The sequence below is a fragment of the Papaver somniferum genome, unplaced genomic scaffold, assembly GCF_003573695.1.
Source record: "Papaver somniferum cultivar HN1 unplaced genomic scaffold, ASM357369v1 unplaced-scaffold_107, whole genome shotgun sequence".
NCBI lineage: Eukaryota > Viridiplantae > Streptophyta > Magnoliopsida > Ranunculales > Papaveraceae > Papaver > Papaver somniferum.
In genome coordinates, this window is record NW_020619603.1 from 8,946,316 (window position 1) to 8,970,424 (window position 24,109).

Consider the following 24,109-nt stretch of genomic DNA (forward strand, 5'->3'; position numbering starts at 1 on the left):
TTATGCAGTTCCTCCCAAAACATTTGCCGCCTTGCCATTTCTGTCATTCCAATATCCTACCCGAGGGAAAATCTTGGATCCGTCCCTAGGTAATCAATATAATCATGACCTGTTCTTAGAATGACATAAAAGTTGTTATTACCTACCCGTTTTCCTCTTTTCAGCCCTTCCAGGGCTAAGAGTTTGATAGTTAGGTACTTTAACTCGACATTGCTAATAGGTGTACGAAATTGATTGGGGTGTACCAATGCAAGGTTTGAGGATGTTTTGTCCTATACCTACACCCCCAACTAATTTGGTACCCCTATTAGTAGCCATGTTTTTTTGTCCTCATTTGAATTTTAGTAGATTTGATAGTTAGCTTAAGAGTTTAAACCGATTTCCCAAGAAGAGAAATTTTGATTTACTGCTCAAGCGCTATGTTTATATATCGGGCTTTGTTTGTTCCATACAAATATAAATACAAAGTATAGCTTCTCATTTTAGCTAGGGTTTTCACCTTTATCCATCATTAATTTCAAGTGATGGATGAATTATTTGAAGAGTTAGTAGGCTATTTGATGCAAGAAGAAGAAGCAAATATTCAAGAGAATATTAATCATGAGGCTCACAATTCTATTACCGGCGGTACTGATGATGATAATATGATGACAGTGGCGATGATGGACAGTTTCAACATTAATGTTGATTATGAGCGAGCTGGAGATTGCTATAATCCCCATATGGATCTACAATTTAATGTTGATGATAACGGTTATCAGTTGGGTGCATTATTAAATGATGAATGCTTAACTGATCTTCCATTACTGGATGCCATGACCGGTAATTTTCAAGGAGACTGTGTTGCCGGTAATCCATCCGATGATAGAATCCAGTGTGACCGTCTATTACCGGGTGTCACTGATACTTCTCTAGAAAATTATGATATCGATCAGTACTTCAATCTGATGGAGACGTCAACAGTGCAGCAGAAAACTGATGAATTATCATCACCATCTATACCTGATCATCAACCACAACAACACCAACAACTAGAGGAAGAAAAAAGGCAACAAGAACTGGGAAAACAAGCATTAATAGCACCAGCTGATGACCGTAACGAGGAGGATATGGAAGAGGAAGAGGATGTGTTGTTAGCAAATGAGGCTGCCGCCAATGACGAGGATATTGGTGATGATGTTGGTGCATCCAGTAAGAATTTGAAGTCAGAACGTAATAGACGGAAGAGGTTGAACCAACAGTATTTGACATTAAGATCCATCGTCCCAAACATTACCAAGGTACGTAATTATTTTTCTCATGCATGCAGTTTGTATATTATCATGCATTAATATCTATCTGTCTCTCTCTTATACGTGTGCGGCTGCGTGGGGATAAATGAAGATGGATAAAAGAACTGTTCTTGTTGATGCTCTGGCTTATCTACAAGATATAATTCAGCAGACACAAACTGAAATTGAAAATCAGAACAAAGTAATCTCATCACTTAATAATTCTTCCGTGGCAAATGAGGAAATGAACAATCTGCCTCTTCATCATCACAATGAGGATGCAGCACCAGCAGCAGTAGAGAAGAACGTCGTAAATGTTAGTGGCAGTGATGGCCAGGTCCCACCATTATTCCTCACCTTACTAGTTGAACCAGTGGCGCCACCAGGTCCACCACCGTTCGAACGCCGTGCAATTTTTCCAGCCATAATGCAGGTACGCGCATGGGCATTATGTATTAGTTAATTAATATTCATTTCCTTATATAAAAGAAACGCATACAAGTTTATCTTTTTGAATAAAAAACAATTGTACTTAGTAACCACCCATCAATCCTTAAAAATAACGAAAATGATACAGTGACAAAAGGAAATGCACCTAGTGTGCACCATGTGAGAGGGTGGTGGGATCACTCATGCGCCATCACTATCCCAATGCAGAGAAGAGACATTTGAGATCGTCAGATCCCTTCTCGGTGCCTACCTTCGGTGGACGTAGAAAAATAAACGAGAATTATTTTATATGACATCAATTTTGATACGCTCTAAATTGGTATATCACTAACGGTGTTGAAAGTTTTGTTATATTGAATCAGATGGAAACTGAGAAGTTAGACGAGGAGAGATATGTGTTAAGGATTGTGTTCAACACAGCATTGGGAACAATGGGTCTAGTACAAAGATCTGTAGAAATGTTGGAAGGCTTTGAATCCATAAATGTTGCCCTTTCTGCGTACGATCAACATCACGTGCAATCTTCAAACTTTCTACGCGTAAGTTATTCATTGTTTATTTCAACTTTCAAGAGAAAGCATCGCAATCATTGTTATCCTTTTACAAGGTCAAGGTGGGCTACTCCTCTTGGTATATTAGCGTATACTATGATAGGCTATGGGACAAATGGTTATATTACTGCCCCACCAAGTTCATGGGTATATATCGTCACCCCACCAAATATACGGTGTCTAACATGAAGATAATAAAAACAACACAAACTTGGTAAAAAAGTTATCGAAGTCTTTTCCATGGTGGATTTGATCCGTCGAAGCAGTATCACAGATAAATAGGATTCAGCACATACCTCTTTGTATTCATGAAACTTTTTTAGTAAGTAACGCAACTGAGTTGATAATTTTCTATGTAAAGAACAAGAAATAACTTAGTATTCTACGTCTCTAACACATGGATGCATGTGTTATATTAAAAATCTCTCAAGCTTCTTTGTTTGTCAGTTGAGTTGTGAAGAAATAGAGTGTAAGACTGAATTGTACTAGTTGTATATACTAGGACACTGAGACAGAGGTGGCCCATATATCTTTATCCGTATGTACCCTGTACAAACTGACATTCGTGGGAATGCACCTAACAACCGAAACAAGGCATGTGATTATTCAATATTCATGGAAAAGAGATTTTCGTCGGTGGCTCTGAAGTACTAGTTCATGAAGATCTGTGGAAACCTCGTGGTGTTCTTGAAAGATTTCGATTTGATGGGGATAGATTTTGCAAGCAAGGGCGTCAATACATTCGTGGGAATGCACCTAACAACCGAAACAAGGCATGTGATTATTCAATATTCATGGAAAAGAGATTTTCGTCGGTGGCTCTGAAGTACTAGTTCATGAAGATCTGTGGAAACCTCGTGGTGTTCTTGAAAGATTTCGATTTGATGGGGATAGATTTTGCAAGCAAGGGCGTCCATGTGTTAGAGACGTAGAATACTAAGTTATTTCTTGTTCTTTACATAGAAAATTATCAACTCAGTTGCGTTACTTACTAAAAAAGTTTCATGAATACAAAGAGGTATGTGCTGAATCCTATTTATCTGTGATACTGCTTCGACGGATCAAATCCAAATATACGGTGTCTAACATGAAGATAACAATTTTTTGGTAAAAAAAACATTTAGATTTTTATACTGTTTAAATGGACAAAAATGTAAAAATAGCCAGGATGTAAACAGTTTCATCCTACCCATTTTCAAAATACTTTTTCTTATTTTTAATTTACATCAGGATGCATCCAGTTTCATCCTTGGAATTTTTTAAGTTTAAATCAGGATGAATTCAGTTTCATCCTTGCGATTTTTTTGGTGTCCATTTCACCAATACTAATTTTTACTCGTCCATTTGTACCATGTTTTAAAAAATATTTAGACAAATGACCCATTTTCCGTAAAAACAAATTGAAAAAGAAAATTTATAATAAAGTAAATAAAATGGCCGAACTAGGAATCTCCCGTGGAATAGACAATCGCTGGCGGGTTTGTCCACTTGACCCCCTCTCAATTTTGTTTGCTAAAGTACAGTAGAAACTCTATAAATTAATGCCGTCGGGACTATCAAGATTTATTAATTAAGCGAGATATTAATTAACCGATAAATTAATATTTATTAATTTATAGATAAATTTCTAGTTTATATACAAACAAGATACCATATCATATCTTTTATATTTCCTATATAAATATAATATGTCAATATCAATATCAAATCATATTTTTTTACAAACATAATATCAAATCATATTTTCTAAATAAATTTTTATCAAAAAAAAATTTCATATAGAAATACAATATGAAATCAGACTACTAACAAATAAAAAATATTTTATTAAAATACAATATGAAATCATACTACTAACAAAAACAAATCATACACATAAGTATGGATTCTCATCTTAAAGGTGTTAAAAAAACAACAATGACCGATGAAATTCGTAGAGCATTATTCAAGCACAAGAAGGATAATCCAACAACACCAAAATTCATGCAATTATAACAAAAATTAAAGATGTAATTGAATGTGATATTGATTTTAGCAAAAAATAGAAGACAATTAAATCATTTTTCAAAAAGTCTTCGTAAATCGTTAATGTATTGAATATATATATAATGCATTATTAATTTATATTTCATATGGGGCCTATATAGATAATCAAAAAAAGTATTATCTTATAATTTTAACGAATTACTAATTTGGCACGTTATCCCGACTCGGGACGGGCCAAACATATTATTTTAGAGAGTTTATTAAATAATCCAGTGTTAATTAAACGGAAAATGGGTCATTTGTCCAAATATTTTTAAATCACTGTTCAAATGGACGAGTAAAAAATAGTTTGGGTGAAATGGCCAAAAAAATAGTAAGGATGAAACTGGCAATGATGAAACTGAATATATCCTGTGTAAATTAAAAATAAGAAAAAACAATTGAAAATGGGCACGATGAAACTGGTTACATCCTGTCTATTTTTACATTTTTGTCCATTTAAACAATATCAAAATCTAACTGTCCATTTGACCCAGGAATTGTTGATTTTGGTCTTTTTAACCAATTTTGTGTTAATTAAAAGAATTTTTACTGTATTTGATAGTGAAAATTATAGGTGTTGCCTAGAATCCTCTCCAACTTCTTTGAAAACTCATTCACGCCCTAAATTTCTTTAGAAACCAGCTTTCACGCACTTTTTAAAATTTTGTTTGCAAAAATTGTTACTGGGATCGTGTGCCAGACTTTGTTACTTGATGTACTATGGGTATTATAACGGTCCTAAAGTTTCGGACGGCCTTCGGACACAAATATGCTTGATGTTTTGACCCCATTGAGAAATATTTCTTGATACGCCACTGGGTGGAATAAGCTTAACAATTCTTTAAACCCATTTTTGTAAGCTCAGTATGTCATAAAAACACATAAATCATTACGATTCCAATCAAGAAAGTGATTCTTTCTAGCACAAATCTAATGAAAAATGAGGGGAAAAAAATGTAGTCACTAAGTCATATTAAAGACATTGTACGCTCACAGGAAGACTAGCATTTTATGAGTCTATTTAGCATTGTAAACTTAATATTTGCACGTATTTTATACGCCACTTAGAGTATGTCATAAACAGCATGATATTTGGTCTTTTGGGTGTGCTGAAGCCTGGGGAAGCCGGAGCCTGGTTCCGCTTCGGGAGTTATGTTTGCCACCATGCATGAATATACGTTATCCTAAGAAACCTCTAGTCACACCATTACATAAATAAACAGGTAGTAACTTTAGTATGCTCCAAAAAAAAAAAAAGTTAACTTTAGAAGTATCTATTAATAAATAGCTTTCTTGTATATTTGCCTTTAAATAAGGGACGAGCGTAGGGGTGAGCATGGGCCGGTATGGACCGATTTTCGTCTCATCCGCATCCAATCCATTGCACTACGGATTTCAAATTTGACATCCGCATCCAATCCATATCCAACGGATTTGCATCCAATGGATGCACGGATGGACGGATTGGATGCGGATAATTCGATGAATTTATTTTAGTTAAAATTTATAATAAAGAAAATAAGCTGACACAAATGACTCCTTATAAAACCTACATATCCTATATATGTATATAAATATAAATATGCCATGTACAACATCCAAAGTAAACGTCTTAAAATTTCCTAAATGATCCATAGTATTTTCTAAAACTATATAAATGTCCTTAGTTTAACGGATATGGATGTCCAACGGATTTTCAAGATTGCATTCGGGTCCGATCCATTGTTGGTTCGATTTCAAAAATTCCATCCGCATCCAATCCATTAACGAACGGTCCGGGCATCCATCCGCAAATGAACGGTTGGTCCCGGTTAAATCCGCGGATTACGGACCAAATGCTCACCCTTAGACGAGCGCATGAGGGGACTAAAAGGGGCTCAAGCCCGTCCCTTAGTCTGCCCAAATAATATATTATCCTTATATAATGAACCATAATATTGGGCACACCAAAAACTTTATAGGCATACAAAGTCATTTTCCTAATCAGGGTGTATTGATAAGGGGTGTCTAATGGGTATGCAATGACCTATACACCCTTAAACACTTCGAAAATATTGATTTATAGGCTTTAGGTTCGGCTGACTCGTGTTGATGAGTTATCAGCCGAACTTCCCGCTGTAGACTGAATTCGTTCGATCTTGTTTTGATCATAACTTCTTCGTCCAATGTCGGAATGACCTCATTCTTTTTGCGTTATCTTCGTATTTTCATTCTCTTGAAGATGAAGATAAATCTACTTGATTTTAATGGGTTAAAATCTACGATTTTCATTATATAAGCTGAACCATTAACATTTTTTATTCCTGAACTCTCAGGAATTGGTTCGGCTTACATCTATGAGCCGAACCTCACATAATTTTTCTTCCAGATCACACAGGACTAGGTTCGGCTCATTATGATATTTTTAAACAAGCCGAACTAGTTGGTTCGGCTCATAACAATAACACTTTCAGCTTGCCGAACTGTTCATTAGTTGTCAATATCCAGGTTTCAGATCAAGGTTCGACGCATAATTTAGGTGAGTTGTGAGCCGAACCTAGGTTCAGCGCATAATTTGGTTGCGTTGTGAGCCTAACCTAAGTTCGGCGCATAATGTTGTTGTTTTTTAAGCCGACGGTTCTTCAAATTTTCAGCCTGAAAGTGTATATGAACAGTTCGGCTGATACGATTTTCATTATATAAGCCGAACCATTAACATTTTTTATTCCAGAACTCTCAGGAATAGGTTCGGCTTTCTAGGAAAATTTTATGCAAGCCGAACTAGTGTCTAGCAAATGTTCGGCGCATACCTAAACAGTTTCAGCTAGCCGAACTGTTCATAAAGGGATCGGTTCGGCTCATAAATGTAAGTCGAACCTTTTCATCCTCCAATGATTTTGGAATCATTGGTGTAGTTGATGTGCATTTTTCTAGGTTTTTTAGATGATATATGACCCTCCTCATCCTCCATTGAATCAAGAATTAGAATTTTCTCACTTTCTCCTTCTCTTTCTCTCCTTCTTAACCAAATCAAAACTTTGATTTTTTTTCCTCAAATTTTTCATCTAAACAACTCTTATAATTCTGAAAATTATTTTAATCACTAAACAAAATATTTAATCACTAATCAAGATTATTAACACTAATACGTAAAGGGCAGATTTGCCATTAAAAAAATTTGGGTTAAGGGGTTATCTGATTTTGCTATTTCACAACCTTTTTTGTCTTCATTCAGTATGCCTTGGAAGATTTTGGTATGCCCAATATTATGGTTTTATATAATTTGTGTAAATTTTATGTTAGCCCACTCATAATCATAACAAGCCCATTAAGTTGCTAGTCCATGTAATGAAAACATGACGATTTCATGAACTCATAGACTTTTATACCCGAAGACTTTCTTATTTATAACATTCCTACGCCAAACATATGGCTTTCGAGAAATTTAGCGCCGTCTTCGACCCCCATAACTGTTAATATTAACCAGCCCCATCCTGAAAAGAATCCCGGATCCGTCACTGTTTTAAATATGGTGATATTGTGATGTATGTGTCATGGTTTACGATCTCTTAATTGATGTGCATCCTACAAAAAAAAGCATTCCTTTTTACATGCGGAACAAAATTTCCTTAAGGATGTGAAAAAATTCTCCATCCATAAACCTAATAATATTGGTAGACAAACATTTTAAATTGTTTATTTGAAACTAAAATATCTAGTCCCTCAATTAATAACCTTAGATTTTGATGATTAATTTTTTCGCAATAATTAATATCTGAAACGACAGTGTTAATAGATTAGAGGACGTCGCAATAATGACCACAAATGTATTCATCTTTGAAGTTTCCCTTGGGTAATTTTTTTTTTAATAACAAAAAGATCTTATGTTGCCTAAATCGTAGGAACTCTCAGAAGTCGTATTGAAAAGCTCCTTTTACGAAATTGTTGTACATATATTTTGGTGCAGGTTAAGAAAATCAAGGGATCTCTATTACAGACTAATGAAGAAGACCTCCTAAACAGGGCGAAAGAAAGTGTGAAACAGTTGGGACTTCTTTTTCTTCCCTTCGTTTCTTCCGCCGATAATCTATAACCCGAGCTCATGCAGTTCTCTATTTAGAGAAAGTGAATTTTCTCTGCATGCCAAGAATAAAATAATCTTATTATTGTTTTTTTTTTTGAAGCATTAATCTTATTATTGTTAAACTCTTCTGGACCAATTTTTGTGTGGTATAATTTTTTCAAAATAAGATGACTTGGGGTATATAATTTGATGTGGTGGATGTTGGATTATGTGGCACAATGACTTAGGCTGAGTTGGATTGTATGGCTAATGACTTAGCTGATTCATGTGCGACTAAATTTGACTTGGTCCTAGTAATGATGTGTCCAGCATAATGCACTTGAGCATTGCAGGTGTCAGTTATTAAGTTTTGTATTAGTATAGCTTAATGACACGTGGTGAATTAGCTTTGATGGGAAGCTGGAAATCACTCGTTTATATCATAGAGATCTCTTATTTTCTTGCCCTAGAACAGAAGTTTGTGAAATTCCATCCCTTATGAGTAGCAATCAGTAATGTTTGGGTAAAGAAATATATGGTCCTCTAAATTACAATCAAAGTAGTATTTTAGTTCAATCTCATCAAGCATACAAACTGAAGTTAGCAAGCATATCGGAGCAACAGGGAGACAAGAGAATATTGCAAATGTGTCAAGGTATCTACAGTTTTATCTCATAATTAGTTTGTGGTAAACATAATAAATTTTAGATCCTATAATCTACTCATGGATTGTTTTATTAACATGACTAGATTTGCTAACATTTTGGCATCAAAGCCTTTAATGGATTTTTATGTTTACCCAAAATAAGATTTCATAAGATGAAATTAAATATTTCCTTCAATTAAATCATGTGAAAAATTGATTTCTGGTTAATTGGTAATACTTTGTTAATTGATTTCATCCTTCTTATAAAATTGATCTATTTATGTTTTTCCTGATGATCTTCTTGTCTGCAACCCCATGCATGTTAACTTAGATTGAATATTGTTGTAGTTGCATCTTTTCTGATGCCTACACCCATGATGATCTTAACCATCAAAACATACATTAACACACATAAAAGAAGATAAAGTGCAGAAATGTAAAGGGAGACAGATCTTTTTACGTGGTTCGGTCAATTGTGACCTACATCAACGGATTTCACTATGTTGTGAGGTGTTTACAAGATCTCCACTGGAGAGGCTCTCATAGAGCTCTAAGGAAGAAGAAGAAGACCTATGGAGGCCATCAGAGAGAGAGAGGAGGGTAGCCTTAGCTAACAGACCATCCCTTCTAACCTATTCCTCTTTCTATTTTATAGGGTAGGTGTTTACATTAAATTACATATGCGTCCCTAGGACTGACTAGATAGGCTAAGACTAAGTGGTTGGGTGTACATTGTCTAGTAGGTTGTATTATACTAGGATTCTTCGGCTCTTAATCCTGCGCCACGTTGCGAGCTCATCTTTTTCCCTCACATTTTGCTCATTTGGTTGAGGGTTGTTGGAACAATAATCCTTAAGAAAATCATCATCGGTATGGCTTTGAGGACGAGAAGAGTGGCTGAGAGAGATTTCTGAACATGCTTGGTTCTGATCTGGCTTGTAGTTAGACTTTACTTCTGTAGAGTGTTTGGTTGGGGTCGTCCGAGTTGGTTGTTGCGATGCTTGTGCTTCACGATCTGTGATCTGTGCTACACGATGTAGTTGTGCGAGTTGCGACTCCGAGTAACAGTGCGAGGTCGATCTCAATTCTTGGTCTTTGATTCTTTGCTGGAGTTGGTTCATGACTTCAGTTGGTGGTGTGTAGTACGAGCTTCGTGGACCTGTGTTGTTGCTGAAGGAACTTCGCAGTAGAATATAACCAGCTTTTAAAGTATTAATACTTGCCCCTATTCTTGTGTGAAGTTATTAGGCAGTCCCTGTGTTCGTGATCGTTGTGGTTGTTCCTTGGAGGTTTGTGCTCCAGCTCCGTTTGGCTTGGTTAGCATCGGTTCTTGGCGACTTGTCGTGTAGTGCTTCTCGGGACCATCACGGGTACCTGTTTCTCAAGAGAGAGTAGTAATTACTATATTGCAGAAATATAAGTTTAAGATTTACTTTTCTTCATAAGCATAAACATTATAGCAATCAAGTACTATAGTTGTAAGAGATAAGAACAGTTCAAAGTCTTGCATTTGCATAGACAAATAAGATATTTGATATCATTAAGCATGTTTACGGTATGAATAATTTGTATTCAGGCATATGCGATCTATTTAAGCTATATAAAAAGCTATTAAGCATTATGTGAGAAGAATTTTAGTGGGATGCACAGTAACATAGCTCCTTAATAAAGGTGATACTCAGCTTTCTTCAAAATTTGGTTGATTGCCTTTACATCTGTAGCTTGTTCCTTTCTCCGAGTGATGAGGATTCATATTTATGGGTACAATTCAACATATATGCTCTGTGTGTGAAAAGCGTTGTGTGTAATTCATCATTGTGGGGTCTGCCAAACGAATTTGAGATTGCAGTCCGAGGTCATGCTCCGAGGGCTTACTAAATGCCTCAAATCGTGCTGCTATAAGATTTATCAGATGCCTTCGGATGGCGGTCCGAGGTCTTGTTTTGGTTCCGAGATATATCAGATGCTCATATCTGTGGGGACTCAAAATGTCTTCGGATGGTAGTCCGAAGCCTTGCCCCGAGGACTTACTGTTTGCCTCAAATCGTGTGGACGTAAGATTTCGTTGAATGCCTTCGGAGTGGAGTCTGAGGTCTTACTTCGTGCTCCAATTGGAGGCTTATATCTGAGGGGACTCAAAATGCCTTCGGATCGTAATCCGAAGTCCTGCCCCGAGGAATTACAGATTGCCTCAATATGAAAGTATCGAGGGTATATACTGCCCCCTTTGGTTTTTGGAAGCTTAAGAGCTTATAGCTTTAGAAATCCAAAGTCAAGGTTTGCCCCTAACTCCATTTTCTGAATATATCAGTTATGATGTTATTGCCTGTAGCTTGCACCATAGTGGTATCCCTTCCGTCCTTGGACAAGTTGTGGGATATATGTCCGAGAAGTGATCAACTTCCCATTTGACCGTATAGCCTCTTGAAATACAAGTCAAGAGGATTTCAAGGATCCTTCTGATGCCAAGTATATACGCCTCTATTAGACATATATTCGTAAATTATGTATAGCGCTTCTCTTTGGGAAGGCTTATGCTCCATAGTCGGATCGTGGCGCTAACTAGAGTGAGGGCGATACCTCTGATAGTTGATTCACACTTCAGCCTAAAGTGAGTCAACTATAGGGTACCTCATGAAGTACAGGATACACCCTAGGTCAATGTGTCCGTCTCAGGTAGCTTGAGCATTGCTCGCATCATCATGTTTTAGGATGAAATGGTGTGGCTAGCACCTTACCATTCGTGATGGTCTTGAGGAGATGTTTCCTCGCACAGGGGGTCATGCCCCTATTACCATTCGTGATGGTCCTGAGGAGATGTTTTCTCGCACAGGACTAGTATCCTGATTACCATTCGTGATGGAACAATACTAAGTGAGTGAACCTGCAAACAACATATATAATTCATGCATTCAACAGATCCAAATAATGAATAAAACAATCACATGAAAATAAATCATATGGCATTGAGAATAGGTTTTCTTGTATGGGGCTCATGGCCTGATTACCCTCGTGATGGTTTTGAGAAGATATTTTCTCGCACGAGGGTTTGGTTTACCGAGATATTATTCGTAATAGTCTCGAGAAGATGTTTTCTCGGACGGGAATCGTTCCCCAATTACCATCTCGAGAAGATGTTTTCTCGGATGGGGATCATGCCCCAATTACCATCGGTGATAGACAAATTTCATATTAAGAACACTAAGTTACCCTGCAGGAAAACACAGATATGACAAGAGGGAGATATTTATATCACATTCATTCAACATTCATCAAATTTCCCTGCAAGCAAACACATACATATAGAAAAAGAGGAGGATGTATGTATGATACACCATTTAACCCTGTAGGAAAACACATATATATAACCAGCATATGTACCATACATACATCAAGTGTACCTGCAAGAAGACAGAAACACAATAATAGCTTTATTGCGGATTACGACTAATCCGACTCTAACCTTAGTGTATGATAAGCATGTCTTTATGCAGATTTCAACTAATCTGACTCTAACTTTATCTAGAACAATGCTAGTTCCTAATGCATGATAAGCATGCCTTTATGCGGATTACGTCTAACCCGACTTTTTCTTTATGCGGATAATTAATCCGACTTAGCTGAATTCTCCAACCATAATGGAGATTTGCTGCAAAACATGAAATGTTAATACATCATAATGTTAAAAGCATTTAATAATTTTAAGGCATTTACTATAAATAAACAATTTCTGTTCAGTTTCATGCGATAAGGTGTCACATTATCATTTAATGTGATGCTCGTTGTGGAGCAGGCACGCTAGATTACCAGTGCGATACATATATCGGCCTGATTCTTTGCGACTAGATATTTTCTTAGCTTGCTCTTACGAAAAATCGTGCCTTGGTTAGGCATTTATATATTCAATATATGAGTTAGAAACTGCCCTGTTTGTCCTTAGACTGGCAAGAATGGTAGGAGAGCGTATTGTCCTTTAGCTTTGTAGTCTTTGTCATGAGGTTGTGTTTTGCCTCTCAAATTCCTTAGCCTGCTGCTAGGCTAGATAGTTGTTTATTGGATCGTGTCCCTCGTTTCTTTGTACTGGAGACTTATTCCAACCCCTGTGTATTTCCATCGAAGTTTAATCGAAGAAGTTAAAGACAATATATCATGTTATAGTAGATTCTATTGTAGCTTGTGAGCTTGATAGAATGCATTTGTCTACTTTAGAGATCTGCAACATAATAGATTTCAAAGATAAAGAGATAAGAATTTCTCCTATTTGGATTTGTAGCTCTAGCGGTGAGATTGGTGAGTACGGATGCATCGTCGTGGATGACCCGAGATGAATGTTTTCGACATCATAAGATTATTGGTCTTGAAATGACCATCTAAAACAGACGCTATAAAAGAGTCCTGCTGTATAGTATGTTATCATGTACCTGTTGGTCATGAAATGTATCAAATTTCTCTTGATTCAAAGCATTTAGGCATATAAAGCATCTAGCTATTTAAAAGAAATCAAGAGATAAGGTAAGAGAGGAATGCTATCCGATTTGGTGCTCAGAGAGGGACTGTTGAGTCCGAGTTCATGCTCCATTCACTTGGATAGTCTGACATGCTCTGGTTGAACATCATGTGATTCCGAGTAGATCCTGCTCGCATCTGATAACCTCATGCAATCAGAGTTCGTGCTTATTGACCGATGACTTGGTAAGTCCGAAATATATTGAGCTATGGTTGTTCGTCCGAGACTGAATCCATACCATAGCCCCTCTGTAGAGCATTTCATCATGCACCTGTTGGTCATGAAATGTATTAAATTTCCCTATATTCAAAATATCAATCATTTATTGAATATGAAGCGTTTAGATAAAACTAATCTAGCATCTCATGTATTCAGAAATAGATGTGGGATAAAGTGTTATCCGAGTTTTGGTCGGGTGACAAGTCTGAGATGATGCTCCTCGTCCGAACCCAATGTACGATCCGAGTTCGTGCTTCTAGACCGAACAACTGGTGAGTCCGAGATCATGCTCTGACTGACTCCCATCGTGCTGGTTGTTCTGTTAATTGCTTGTCCGAGGTTGGTGCTCGGAGATGGACTGATGAGTCCGAGCTCTAATAGGCTCCACGAGTTGGTCTCGAGTTGAGCACGAGCTGGTGATTCCGATGTGATTTCGACCGCCATCGTTTTTCTGCAGCAACAAGCCAACTAGATTAGTAATCACATTATCTGTTGATTTCGTTTAACAATTGTTATGGAAGACAACACGAAGAGAGAGTAAGGAAAATGGCCCAAAATCAGGCTAAGATAGTGAGGCATCCGAGTTCATGCTCTGGTTGTCTTGTTGGTTTCTCAACCGAGATTGGTGAGTATGAGATCTTGCTCTGACCGTCTCCCCTCGTGCTGGTTATTTCTTCACGAGCAGATAGGAGGTATCTTTTCGATCTGAGGTTGCGGCTCTGAGTTGAGAAGTACTGCCAATACGAGTATGGTTCGTCCGATTGGATTCTCTTATCGTTTTCCGTCCGAGATTGATTCTCTTGACTGAACTGTACGAGATGACTGGTCTTCGTTCCGACGCCTGTCTGTTGCTTTATTATCCGAGATGAATGCTCTAGATTGAGCTGTGTAGACTGGTTGCTCCAAGTTGAGCTGTACGAGGTAACTCCTCGAATTAGTCACGCTGCTGGTGAAGAGATTTTATCCCGATTATCATCTTTCTGTAGCATCAAGTCAATTCAGTGAGAAATCATAATATGGAATAAACTCGTTTAGGAATTGATGGAAGACAAATGACCCTAAATCAGGCAAAGCTGTTGATGGAAGCCGTGTTCATATTCATGTTGATTGTTTTATCTGATATTGGTTCTCGTCCGAGTTTGAGGCTTTATCTGAGGTGTACGAGATAGTGTGTCCTATTGGATAAGAGGTATCACCACGAGTTGGTGGCGATGTTGATGATGACCTATGTTTCTGAGCTGTTGTTGCTGCTCCGATCTTACTCGTGCAGCTTCTTCCATCTTCGTGGTACAGCTGCAATCAGCAAATCGTTTGGGTTATTAAATCGTATGAAGAACGAGATATATCATCAACAACTCATTGAATTTCATTCACAGGGGAAAACTAAATCAGGCTAGAAATCCCTATTTTTGTAATTTTTAGAGAAAAATCCCTTCATGGGTTTGTAGAACAAGGTTTGTTTACTGTGGATCTACAATCAAAACTTGTTTTCAATGAAGATTTTGAAAGAAATTTTCAGATTTTCATGAAATCATATTGAAATTTCTCAGAGATATTTTTCTCAAAACTTATAGATCTGAGAGAAAAAGAACAATAGAAGAGAGATAGGAAAATAATTTTCGATTCCCAATCGATTGTTGACGATGAATCTGCTGATTGCGGTGCTTGAAGAAGTTTTCTTCATCTTCTCCGTTACAGCCTCTGGTTTTCACGCCTCTTTCTATTTCTCTTTCTTTTGCTTAAGATTTGTTTGGATCGGACGAGACACCTTGTTGTCTAAAACTTCTCGATCTTTGACGAAAATGCCCTTAAAGCACTTATTTCAACTGGATCTTCACTGGATATCTTACAGAACCTGATGGCAGTGAAGTATTGATCTTCTAAGAGCAACTGCAATGGTGCGAGTATAACCAAAGACCAAAGAGGGAAAAAAAGATCAAATTTTGGGTTTAGTATGGTGTGTGACGTTACGGTGGAAAGACTAAATTTGGTCAGACGTACATTATACGTTCGCCTGGTGTGGGGCGTAGACTATACCAACGCCTGATTGGGACGTGCACTAAAAAAAAAAAAATGAAAGAAGTGGGGCGGAGGTATAATGCCCGCCCCACTAAAATGATTTTGGAAACAAAGAATGGGGCGGGGGTATAATGCCCGCCCCATACAAAATATTAAAAAAAAAAAAAATGGGGCGTAGACTTTACGTACGCCCCATGTGAAGCGTAAATTATACCAACGCCTGGTGTGGGGCGTAGACTATACCAACGCCTGATGTGGGACGTGCACTATATGTCCGCCTGGTGGTGGGGCGTGAAGTATATCAACGCTCGACTATATCTGGGTTTAGTCTTGGTCCCAGACCAAATATACTCTGGGTTTTAGTCGTTGATCAAAATTTGATCGATAGTACGTCCCATTACGTCTGTTCAAAAAACCAAATATTTGGGTTTACTCTCCCACTGTGGACGCTCTAAGGGACTAGGTTGGATAAATGCATCACTCTAGTCCATGTTTCTAGCGCCAAAATGTAGTTGCATCTTTTCTGATGCCTACATCCATGATGATCTTAACCATCAAAACATACATTAACACACATAAAAGAAGATTCTCTTGATCTTCTTCTTTAGAAACGTTTTCTTCAACCAGATTTTCTTCTTTACTAAGAGCAGGATCCTCTTCATCCTTTGTTGATGTTGTTTTTATATTTTCATCAACTGATGCAGCTAAAACATCCCCGACACCTTCAGATGACAACAAAACTTCTTGAGTTGAAGACGAAACTTTAGGATAGTAACTTCCCTCTCTTCTTCACTAACTGAAGTAACCGAAATTGCTACAATACTATTAGAAGACGATGAGTCTTCTTGAGGTTCAGCGATAGTAATCAGAAAATCTTCAAGCTTCTCCAATATTTTCCTTTTATCTTCCCTGGAAAGACAAAGTTTTTTTACTTTCCTTTTATCTTCTTTGTCAAAATAAAACTTAGAACGAAGCTTCATTATTTTCTCGGTATATTGTCAAATACTTGTTGATAATTCTTGTCTAAACTGCGGAAGATCTTCCATAGTTACTTCTTTATTATTATGTAAATAATTACCGAAAATTTTGGCACTATATTCACGCTTAGCTTGAGCACTAGCAAGCAGGAATTCTTCACGTTCAGTTTGAGCTTTAACAATCTGAAACACTTCAAGAAGCTTAGTTTTGTCTCTGGCAAAAACAATCTTCATTATATAATCATCTCTTCTGGCAAGAAGAAAATTTATTATTTTCTTAGTATCTTATGTGTAAAATCTTCTCATTGTTTAGAAAAGGAACAAAAACGAGGTTTTTTTTTCATTATTTATTATTTATTTAGGGTTTGAGTTTGCGGAAGCGGTTTAAGGATCGTTTTTTAGATAAGAATCTAAAAACGTTGGTTGTAGTACCAACTAATGTAGAACGATAGTGAGAAGAATGCAATACGGAGATTGCTAGGGATGCGAAGGAAGAAAGAGATGAGAAATAAACGAAATTGATAAAGAGATTAAAAAAAGTTTAAAAAAAAGGGAACTCGTATGAAACGAATAATAAGAATGATTGATAATAGATTCATTCTCTAAGAATGATAAAAGCATGTTTACATAGGCATGAACAAGAATCTAAAAATAGTAAAACTCTGAAAGAAAAAAAAAAATGCTAAAAAAGAAATAACGTAACTTGTAGACTAAGGCAGAGATGTCCTACATCAATTTAGAATAGTGGGCTTAAACTACATCATTAACTACTTAAAGAGTTATTTCTGACAATTACGCGGTTTACAGTATGCCAGCAATCATAATTACGGGGTTTACTACTTGATGGAGATCATAATTTGACGGGCAATCACAAACCATTATTTTTGTAATGCTAGTATGTAAGGTCAAAGTCGAGAGATGACCAATTGGGTGATGATTCATGTGAATCTATTCTATTTGAAGTTGATTGTGGCTTGTCAAATTTAGCTAATTTTTAAGAAAAATAAGTATATATGAAGTTGAACTAAGCTGCACGACAAGACATGATGGGCATGATTTTATCCGGATGTTGGCATCCAAATGAGCTAAGAATATGGCGGGGATAAATATGGCGCAGTCCATGTTGTATATTGGCAAAGGCCAAGTTGATGTAACGCCATCATAGCCGTATATTGGCTCAGGACAAGTTGAGTGCAGCGCAATGCTTCCTGGATATTAGTTTAAGCTGTCAGTTACGAGTTACACGCATGTCAGAGCAAAGGAGTTGGTTGAGACGGTTAAAGAGGCTTTATAACCGAGTTTGGCGTTCTCTAACCGTTCAAGAGGTAGCAGTTAGAAAGGCATTATTATGGTTAGGATAACTGCAGATGGACAGGTGTTGTTCATAAATCGTGCACTTGGTTACACAAGGATTTCGCCTTGTTCTTGGCGCTATAAATGAGCCAGAGAACTCTTGAAAATGTAAGTCTTCAAATGTTGAGGTATCACATCGCAGAGTACAACTTTGTGCTGCCAAACCAGGGGTGACCATTCCCCCTTCACCATTGGCAGTATCTAACCTTGGTTACTCGTGTTTTTATATAAAAGTAAATACTATATATTGGAACTAGAAAAACAAAATATTTTTACATCTCTTTCTTCTCTCTTTGCTTTGTCCATTTTCTCTACCTGATTTATATAAAGAACAACAAATACAACTTTAGAAATTTACCATTGAATCATGGTTCCAAACCTTTTATATTTTCAGTTCATTAAAGTTTACAATCCACTTTATTGTTTCTCATTTTTTTTGCTAGGTTTTTTTTATTGTTTCTCCTGCTTATTTTATTTCCAAAAATTAAATATGCGTAATCAAGGTTCAGAAATATCCAATAGGGAAGGAGGAAAATGCACCCCTAATTTAGTAGGAGTGTACGAAGTCGTACTCCACATTGCAGTAAATAGTATGTTTCAGGTTTATGGATAGAAAATAAGCTTGTAAGTCCATTGGTTGGACATAATATGTTAATCTTTCCCTTAAGCTAATCTAAGTGAGTTTGTCGGCTAACATATTGCCTTGCAGCTCTATTAATTCGAAAATACCTCCCAAACCAGCCCCCACCCCCAACTCAATTTCTTTGAAGCATGGCATTAACCCCTCTTTGTAGCCCATATTACAGAGAGGGTTAATGCCATGCTTCAAAGAAATTGAGTTGGGGGTGGGAGCTGGTTTGGGGGTATTTCCGTTGCATAACTTAGGGTAGTGTGGTGTTCGCAAACGTGCAAGTTTATAAGGATGAAATACGAGTATGTAATAAGAGAACCACCGTACATGTCATAGTTGCGTAAAAAAATTTGCTTGGAGCATTTACAGGTTTGACAATAGCCACGAATAGTTCAAGAGATTGTTTGTTTTCCCTTTGACTCACCAGCTTCGTCTTAAACTCTAACCTTACATGAATCTGACTCATTATACGCGAATCGAACTTGTTATTTATATAGGACTCAAATAATATGGTTATAAATTTTTTTCATATCCAGTCATATATGTGACAAACAAGTTAGGTGTAAAATTATACTCCCTCCGTTTTCGAAAAGAAATATTACTCCGAGTATCATATTTTTTAATTTAGTCAATTTTTAGACTAAAAAGAAAAAGTGACGATGGAGTATTTGTCATGAATACTTCCGAGTCAGCCCCAATTTTTAGGCTAAAAAGAAAAAATGACGAGAGAGTATTTGTCATCAATACTTCCGAGTCAGTCCTGGTGTTGTAAATCCGAAAAATAAAAAACGACAAGGTGTACGATGAGTTTAAACAAGGTGTACGAGAATGATTTAATTTTGACGCCCGTGTTCCATAGGGACACAAACAAGTTGAACGATGAGTTTAAACTTTTAATGTGTTCCACGTCGTTGGTTGGAAAGGACATCTCCTACAATTGCCTAACTTAACTGCTTTCTTAAATTTATTATTTCTGCATATATTTTTGTTTTCTGTAAACCAGAAATTTGTATCACACCCCAAACCTAAAGAGAAGCAGATTTCTTCGCAAGTTATTCTTCCCACTCAGGTAATAATTTATGATATACTTACAGGAGTTCCTCTATCGAGTTTGATCCGATTCAGGTGTGTATGCAAAAACTGGTCTAAGATATCAGCGGATCCATAGATGTTAATACGGCGCTGAGATTGATCTTCCCTTGGTTGTGCATCCATTTCACCCTGATTTGAGATTGCCAGGGTTTTCAAGGGCTATGACGAAGATTGGGAGCTTTATTGCCCTCCAAAAGTCCATGAGCAGTCCATGAGTGCAACAAAAAGAATTTGTTTGAATTCCTATTGATTTTGAGATTTGTAATTAAGTTAAGAAGAGAGGTGCAGAATAATCAACTTCGACGAGTCTGTTCCTCAACGTATGACAAACTGGACATTAGATCAAATGAATCCGATGAAGGATAGACTACTCATGTCTTGTTTCTAGTTTCAGATACGCAAAGAAGTAGCATTCTAATCACCTTCCTCTTCTTGTGTATAAGCCTCTAAGAGAGGATAAAACTCACAAATCTGCTTAAATTCAATTCCTCTACCTTGGAAAAGACTCACAGACGAAACAAATTTAAACTGTTTTGAATAAGGGCAATTCCTTGGTCTTACAAATGTGGTAGAATCATTCCGAACCGATTTTGATGCCATCGCCGAGTAAGGAAAACCGCGAGAACGTTAACCACTTCTTCAAAATGAAAAACACGTTGTAAGAAAGGAACAAAGAAAAATATAATTGAAGATGTTTAATGATCTTTTAAGCATTTTTTCCGTTATCAGTAAATAATGTAATATTGCGTTTCGCTTATATCTGATAATTAAATGTAATTATTCATTTTTGATTCAGCAATAATACAACTCTATTAAAGTTCAATTATCTTTGCCCATCACTTTCTATGGTTTTCTACAGTTTATTTAGTCACTTTTCTATACAACATGCACTATATGCAACATGTAACAGAGTAAACTTAATAACTAGTGGCTTGCAATAAACTTTAATAAAGTTATGTCATTGATAAATCAAAAATGAAAAATTATGCTGTATTTAATTATCAGGTATAAGTAAAATGTAATAAAACATTGGAGAAATATGGCAGTAAAATCATTTAACATCTCCAGAGAGCTTGCAATACTGTAAAGCAATGATTTAACCATAAATAAATGAAACTAGTAATTGAATTAGTTTCACACAAACCTGAAAAAGAAAATCAAAACCCCAATTTGTTAATTCAAGATCAGTCCAACCATAAAATCACTCGTGTAGTTGTACTTGCAAATGAATCATTTCATAAAGTAATCACTTTATGAAGATGTTAAATGCAGTATTGCAAGCTCTCTGTTGGTTTTTGTTAATCCTAAATCAGGGCTTTTTCTCAATTAGGGCAATTTTATGAGTATTATGCTTGGAAAATTGATTCAAGTTGTAACATTATCAGCAAAAACATGATGATTCTCACATTGTTGATCAATTTAGAAATGATAAGTCTAGGCCGTTCTCTGATAATTATATGAATTAGAATGTACTTTAGAGTTTGGATTTTTAATCTTTAGGTATGTTCACATGGGATGATCACCTTTTGTCATGATTTCCTCTTTGATTTCTGTTTGACATTTGAAAGTGCCTAGGATTTAAACTCAACCTACACTAGAACATACTCTGGCTGTAAAATTGCGATATGAATAAGAAAACCCTTTCGGTACTGAGAAAAGAATTGAAATGATTTCTCTTTGCTTTCAATGAGTAGAATTTTGTTTTGCTTTTAATGAGTAGAATTCAAGCATCCTCAACATTTGATAAACTACCCAAAAAGAGCAATATAAAATCCAAGGATTAGTACAATGTTTTTCCTAATTTCTCACGTAATGTCCAGAGCCTTTGGTCGGCAAAACAATATTTGTATACAAATCCTGATAAAGCTGGGTTTGATTGAATATTAAAACTCATGAATGAATGTGTTTTTTTTTTTAATTAAGTACAAGTAGCAACCACGAGATGTCATACTTATATGCCCTGTTTGTTTTCTTGCAAAGAAAGAATTTCTTCCATCAAAATTAGCAGCCTTGCTAATACCTAACACAACAGTGGCACTGAGGCAGTACAATGCATAAACAGAAAGATTCCATCAATCTCGAATCTTGATACACTGAGTACAATACAGGACTGTACACGCGTGCAACGTATGTAAGAGCATATTGTTTGCCGACGTGCAACGCACGTGCACTCCACTTGTTCACTTTAATCCCTGGAATCCACACATCATGTACAGTTTTCCAACCTAAAGCTCCCGAGCGGCTACGATGTGGTCGGGCCACAGTTCCTTTTTATATTTTGACACATATTGTAAAGTAGAAAAAAAAAATTTAAAAATTATTTTATTACACGACTGTTTAACTAAAAAAGAAATTAACTTCCTACTTTTCTCAAAAAGTGAATGTTTTACGGGAATTTAGAGGGGGCAGGTTTTTAGGTTATACAAGTGTCAAGAAATAAAGATGTGAGTATGTGGTCCGACCACATCATAGACGGAGTGCTAAAGCTCCAACAAATACAAAACAACATGTTTAACGATCTTTCCAAACTAAACTGCACTAAATTACTTATAGATACAGCTAGAACTGCACTTACAGACACGAAGTACACAGTTAGCTACTTAGCTGAGCCACTAGGAAACAATGCTATCTCATCTAAATAGTTATTTTTGCAATTTGATATCTTCGATAAATGATCAGAAAAATCGTAATTGTTAATGTCAGTAAAACTTTTGTACTCCTCAAAAACAATCTTACCAAATCTTTCTCGGCGTGTTTCCAAAAACACCCGCCTGCCAAACTCATTTGACTTGAGATGTAACAACAAATACTGAGGAATCAAATCTAGTGAGATGGGTAAGATTCATAATAACAAAATCCATCGTCAAAGATAAGTGATTCCATACTTGGTTGAAACGCAGAGAAAGTTAGGTAGTATTTCACCAATACAACACCATAGATTAAGCTCATTACGAAATTCATATCCAACATATATATGAAGCTGCAGTTATTACTTGCAAATGAATCATTTCATAAAGTGAAGGCAAACTCTTTATGAAATGAACTTGATGAGGAAGAAGCTTTAAACTATATCAGATAATATTAGACGTCTCACATGAATAACACTATGGAGAAGCTTGGTTGCGAGATAACCAAGTTCACCCCTTTCCCCACTATTTGGTGGATGTGAAAGAACAATTTCTGCATCAAGCAAAATATCGTAAGAACTTTGCTTGAAGCAAAAATTATCCTTTCACGTTCAACGAGTAGTGGGGAAGAGATAGAATTGGTTATCTCGCGATTAAGCTTCATGCATGGTGTGTCTTATGTGAAAGGTTAACAATATCTAATTATAGTTTAAAGTTTCTTACCTATCAAGATCATTTCCAAAAATGTTTGCTTTCAATTGATAACTTGAGTCCTTTGGAAGTAATGACTACAATTTCATGTGTTGGATATGGATTTCGTGATGTGCATTCTACGTGGACCAGCATTCTACCCTATTGGATTGTTGAAATACTACTCAACCAAATCTCACCAAATCTGGAGTCACTTATCTTTGTCGATGGATTTTGTGATTATGACCTATCTCACTAAATTTAAACCCAGTGTATGTTGCTACATCTCAAATTAATTGAGTTCCACGGGTGTTTCTGGGATCAACCCGAGAAGAATTTGATAAGATTGTTTTTGAAGAATGCAAAAGTTTTACAGGCAGTAAGAATTACAATTTCAGTGCAATCACCTTACTCACTAAAGAAACCAAATTACGGAAAGAAAGGTTTAGACGAGATAAGTAGCCGTGAACCCTAGGTAAATGAATTCAGAAAACTAAGAAACTAAAGATCAACATCAACTTCTGTTTACCTCCGAAATGCTGAACGCCGGAAGTTAGTAATGATAATAACCACCTAACCTTTTTCTTCTTGATCAGATTGATTCCTGGATTACTTGATCAGAAAATTAGGGTTTATGTTTTTTAGGGTTTTTAAGAAAAAAAATCTTACAAATGAAGCTGAACACAAGAAGATGATGATATAGGGCCCCAAACAAAAGTTTACATTGTAGTATACGATCTCTAAAGTTCAACTGATGTCCTGAGATTCACTGAAGAATCACCCGAGGAGAAGAGGCTGTGGAGAGTTACGGCCGGCAGAGGGCGAGACAGAGAGAAAGGGGGTCGGAGGAGACACGATAAGTTACCCTAAACTATATATTACCCTTGACCCTGTTTATTCGGTTGTTAATATCCTGACAACCTCTGTTTCAGGAAAAGTGATACTTTCACCTTTCGTCTAAAATTTGACAGAAAATAAAATGAAAGTATCACATTTTCTAAAACGA

General features: G+C 36.4%; 1 protein-coding gene and 1 long non-coding RNA gene across 2 annotated transcripts; one reads left to right on the plus strand and one right to left on the minus strand.

Annotated features, from left to right (window-relative positions):
- The first annotated feature begins 502 nt into the window (after positions 1–502).
- LOC113328142 (basic helix-loop-helix protein A-like) lies at positions 503–8,488 on the plus strand. Its single transcript, XM_026575229.1, has 4 exons — positions 503–1,280; positions 1,384–1,704; positions 2,084–2,260; positions 8,247–8,488. Exons 1-4 carry the CDS (start codon positions 525–527, stop codon positions 8,370–8,372), a joined length of 1,380 nt encoding a protein of 459 aa, XP_026431014.1. The 5' UTR covers positions 503–524; the 3' UTR covers positions 8,373–8,488.
- An 878-nt stretch (positions 8,489–9,366) lies between these two features.
- LOC113327678 lies at positions 9,367–15,447 on the minus strand. Its single transcript, XR_003349136.1, has 2 exons — positions 14,772–15,447; positions 9,367–14,694 (listed from the first exon to the last, which is right to left on the minus strand). It is a non-coding gene; the product is annotated as an uncharacterized LOC113327678 (long non-coding RNA).
- Between the last annotated feature and the right edge of the window lie 8,662 nt (positions 15,448–24,109).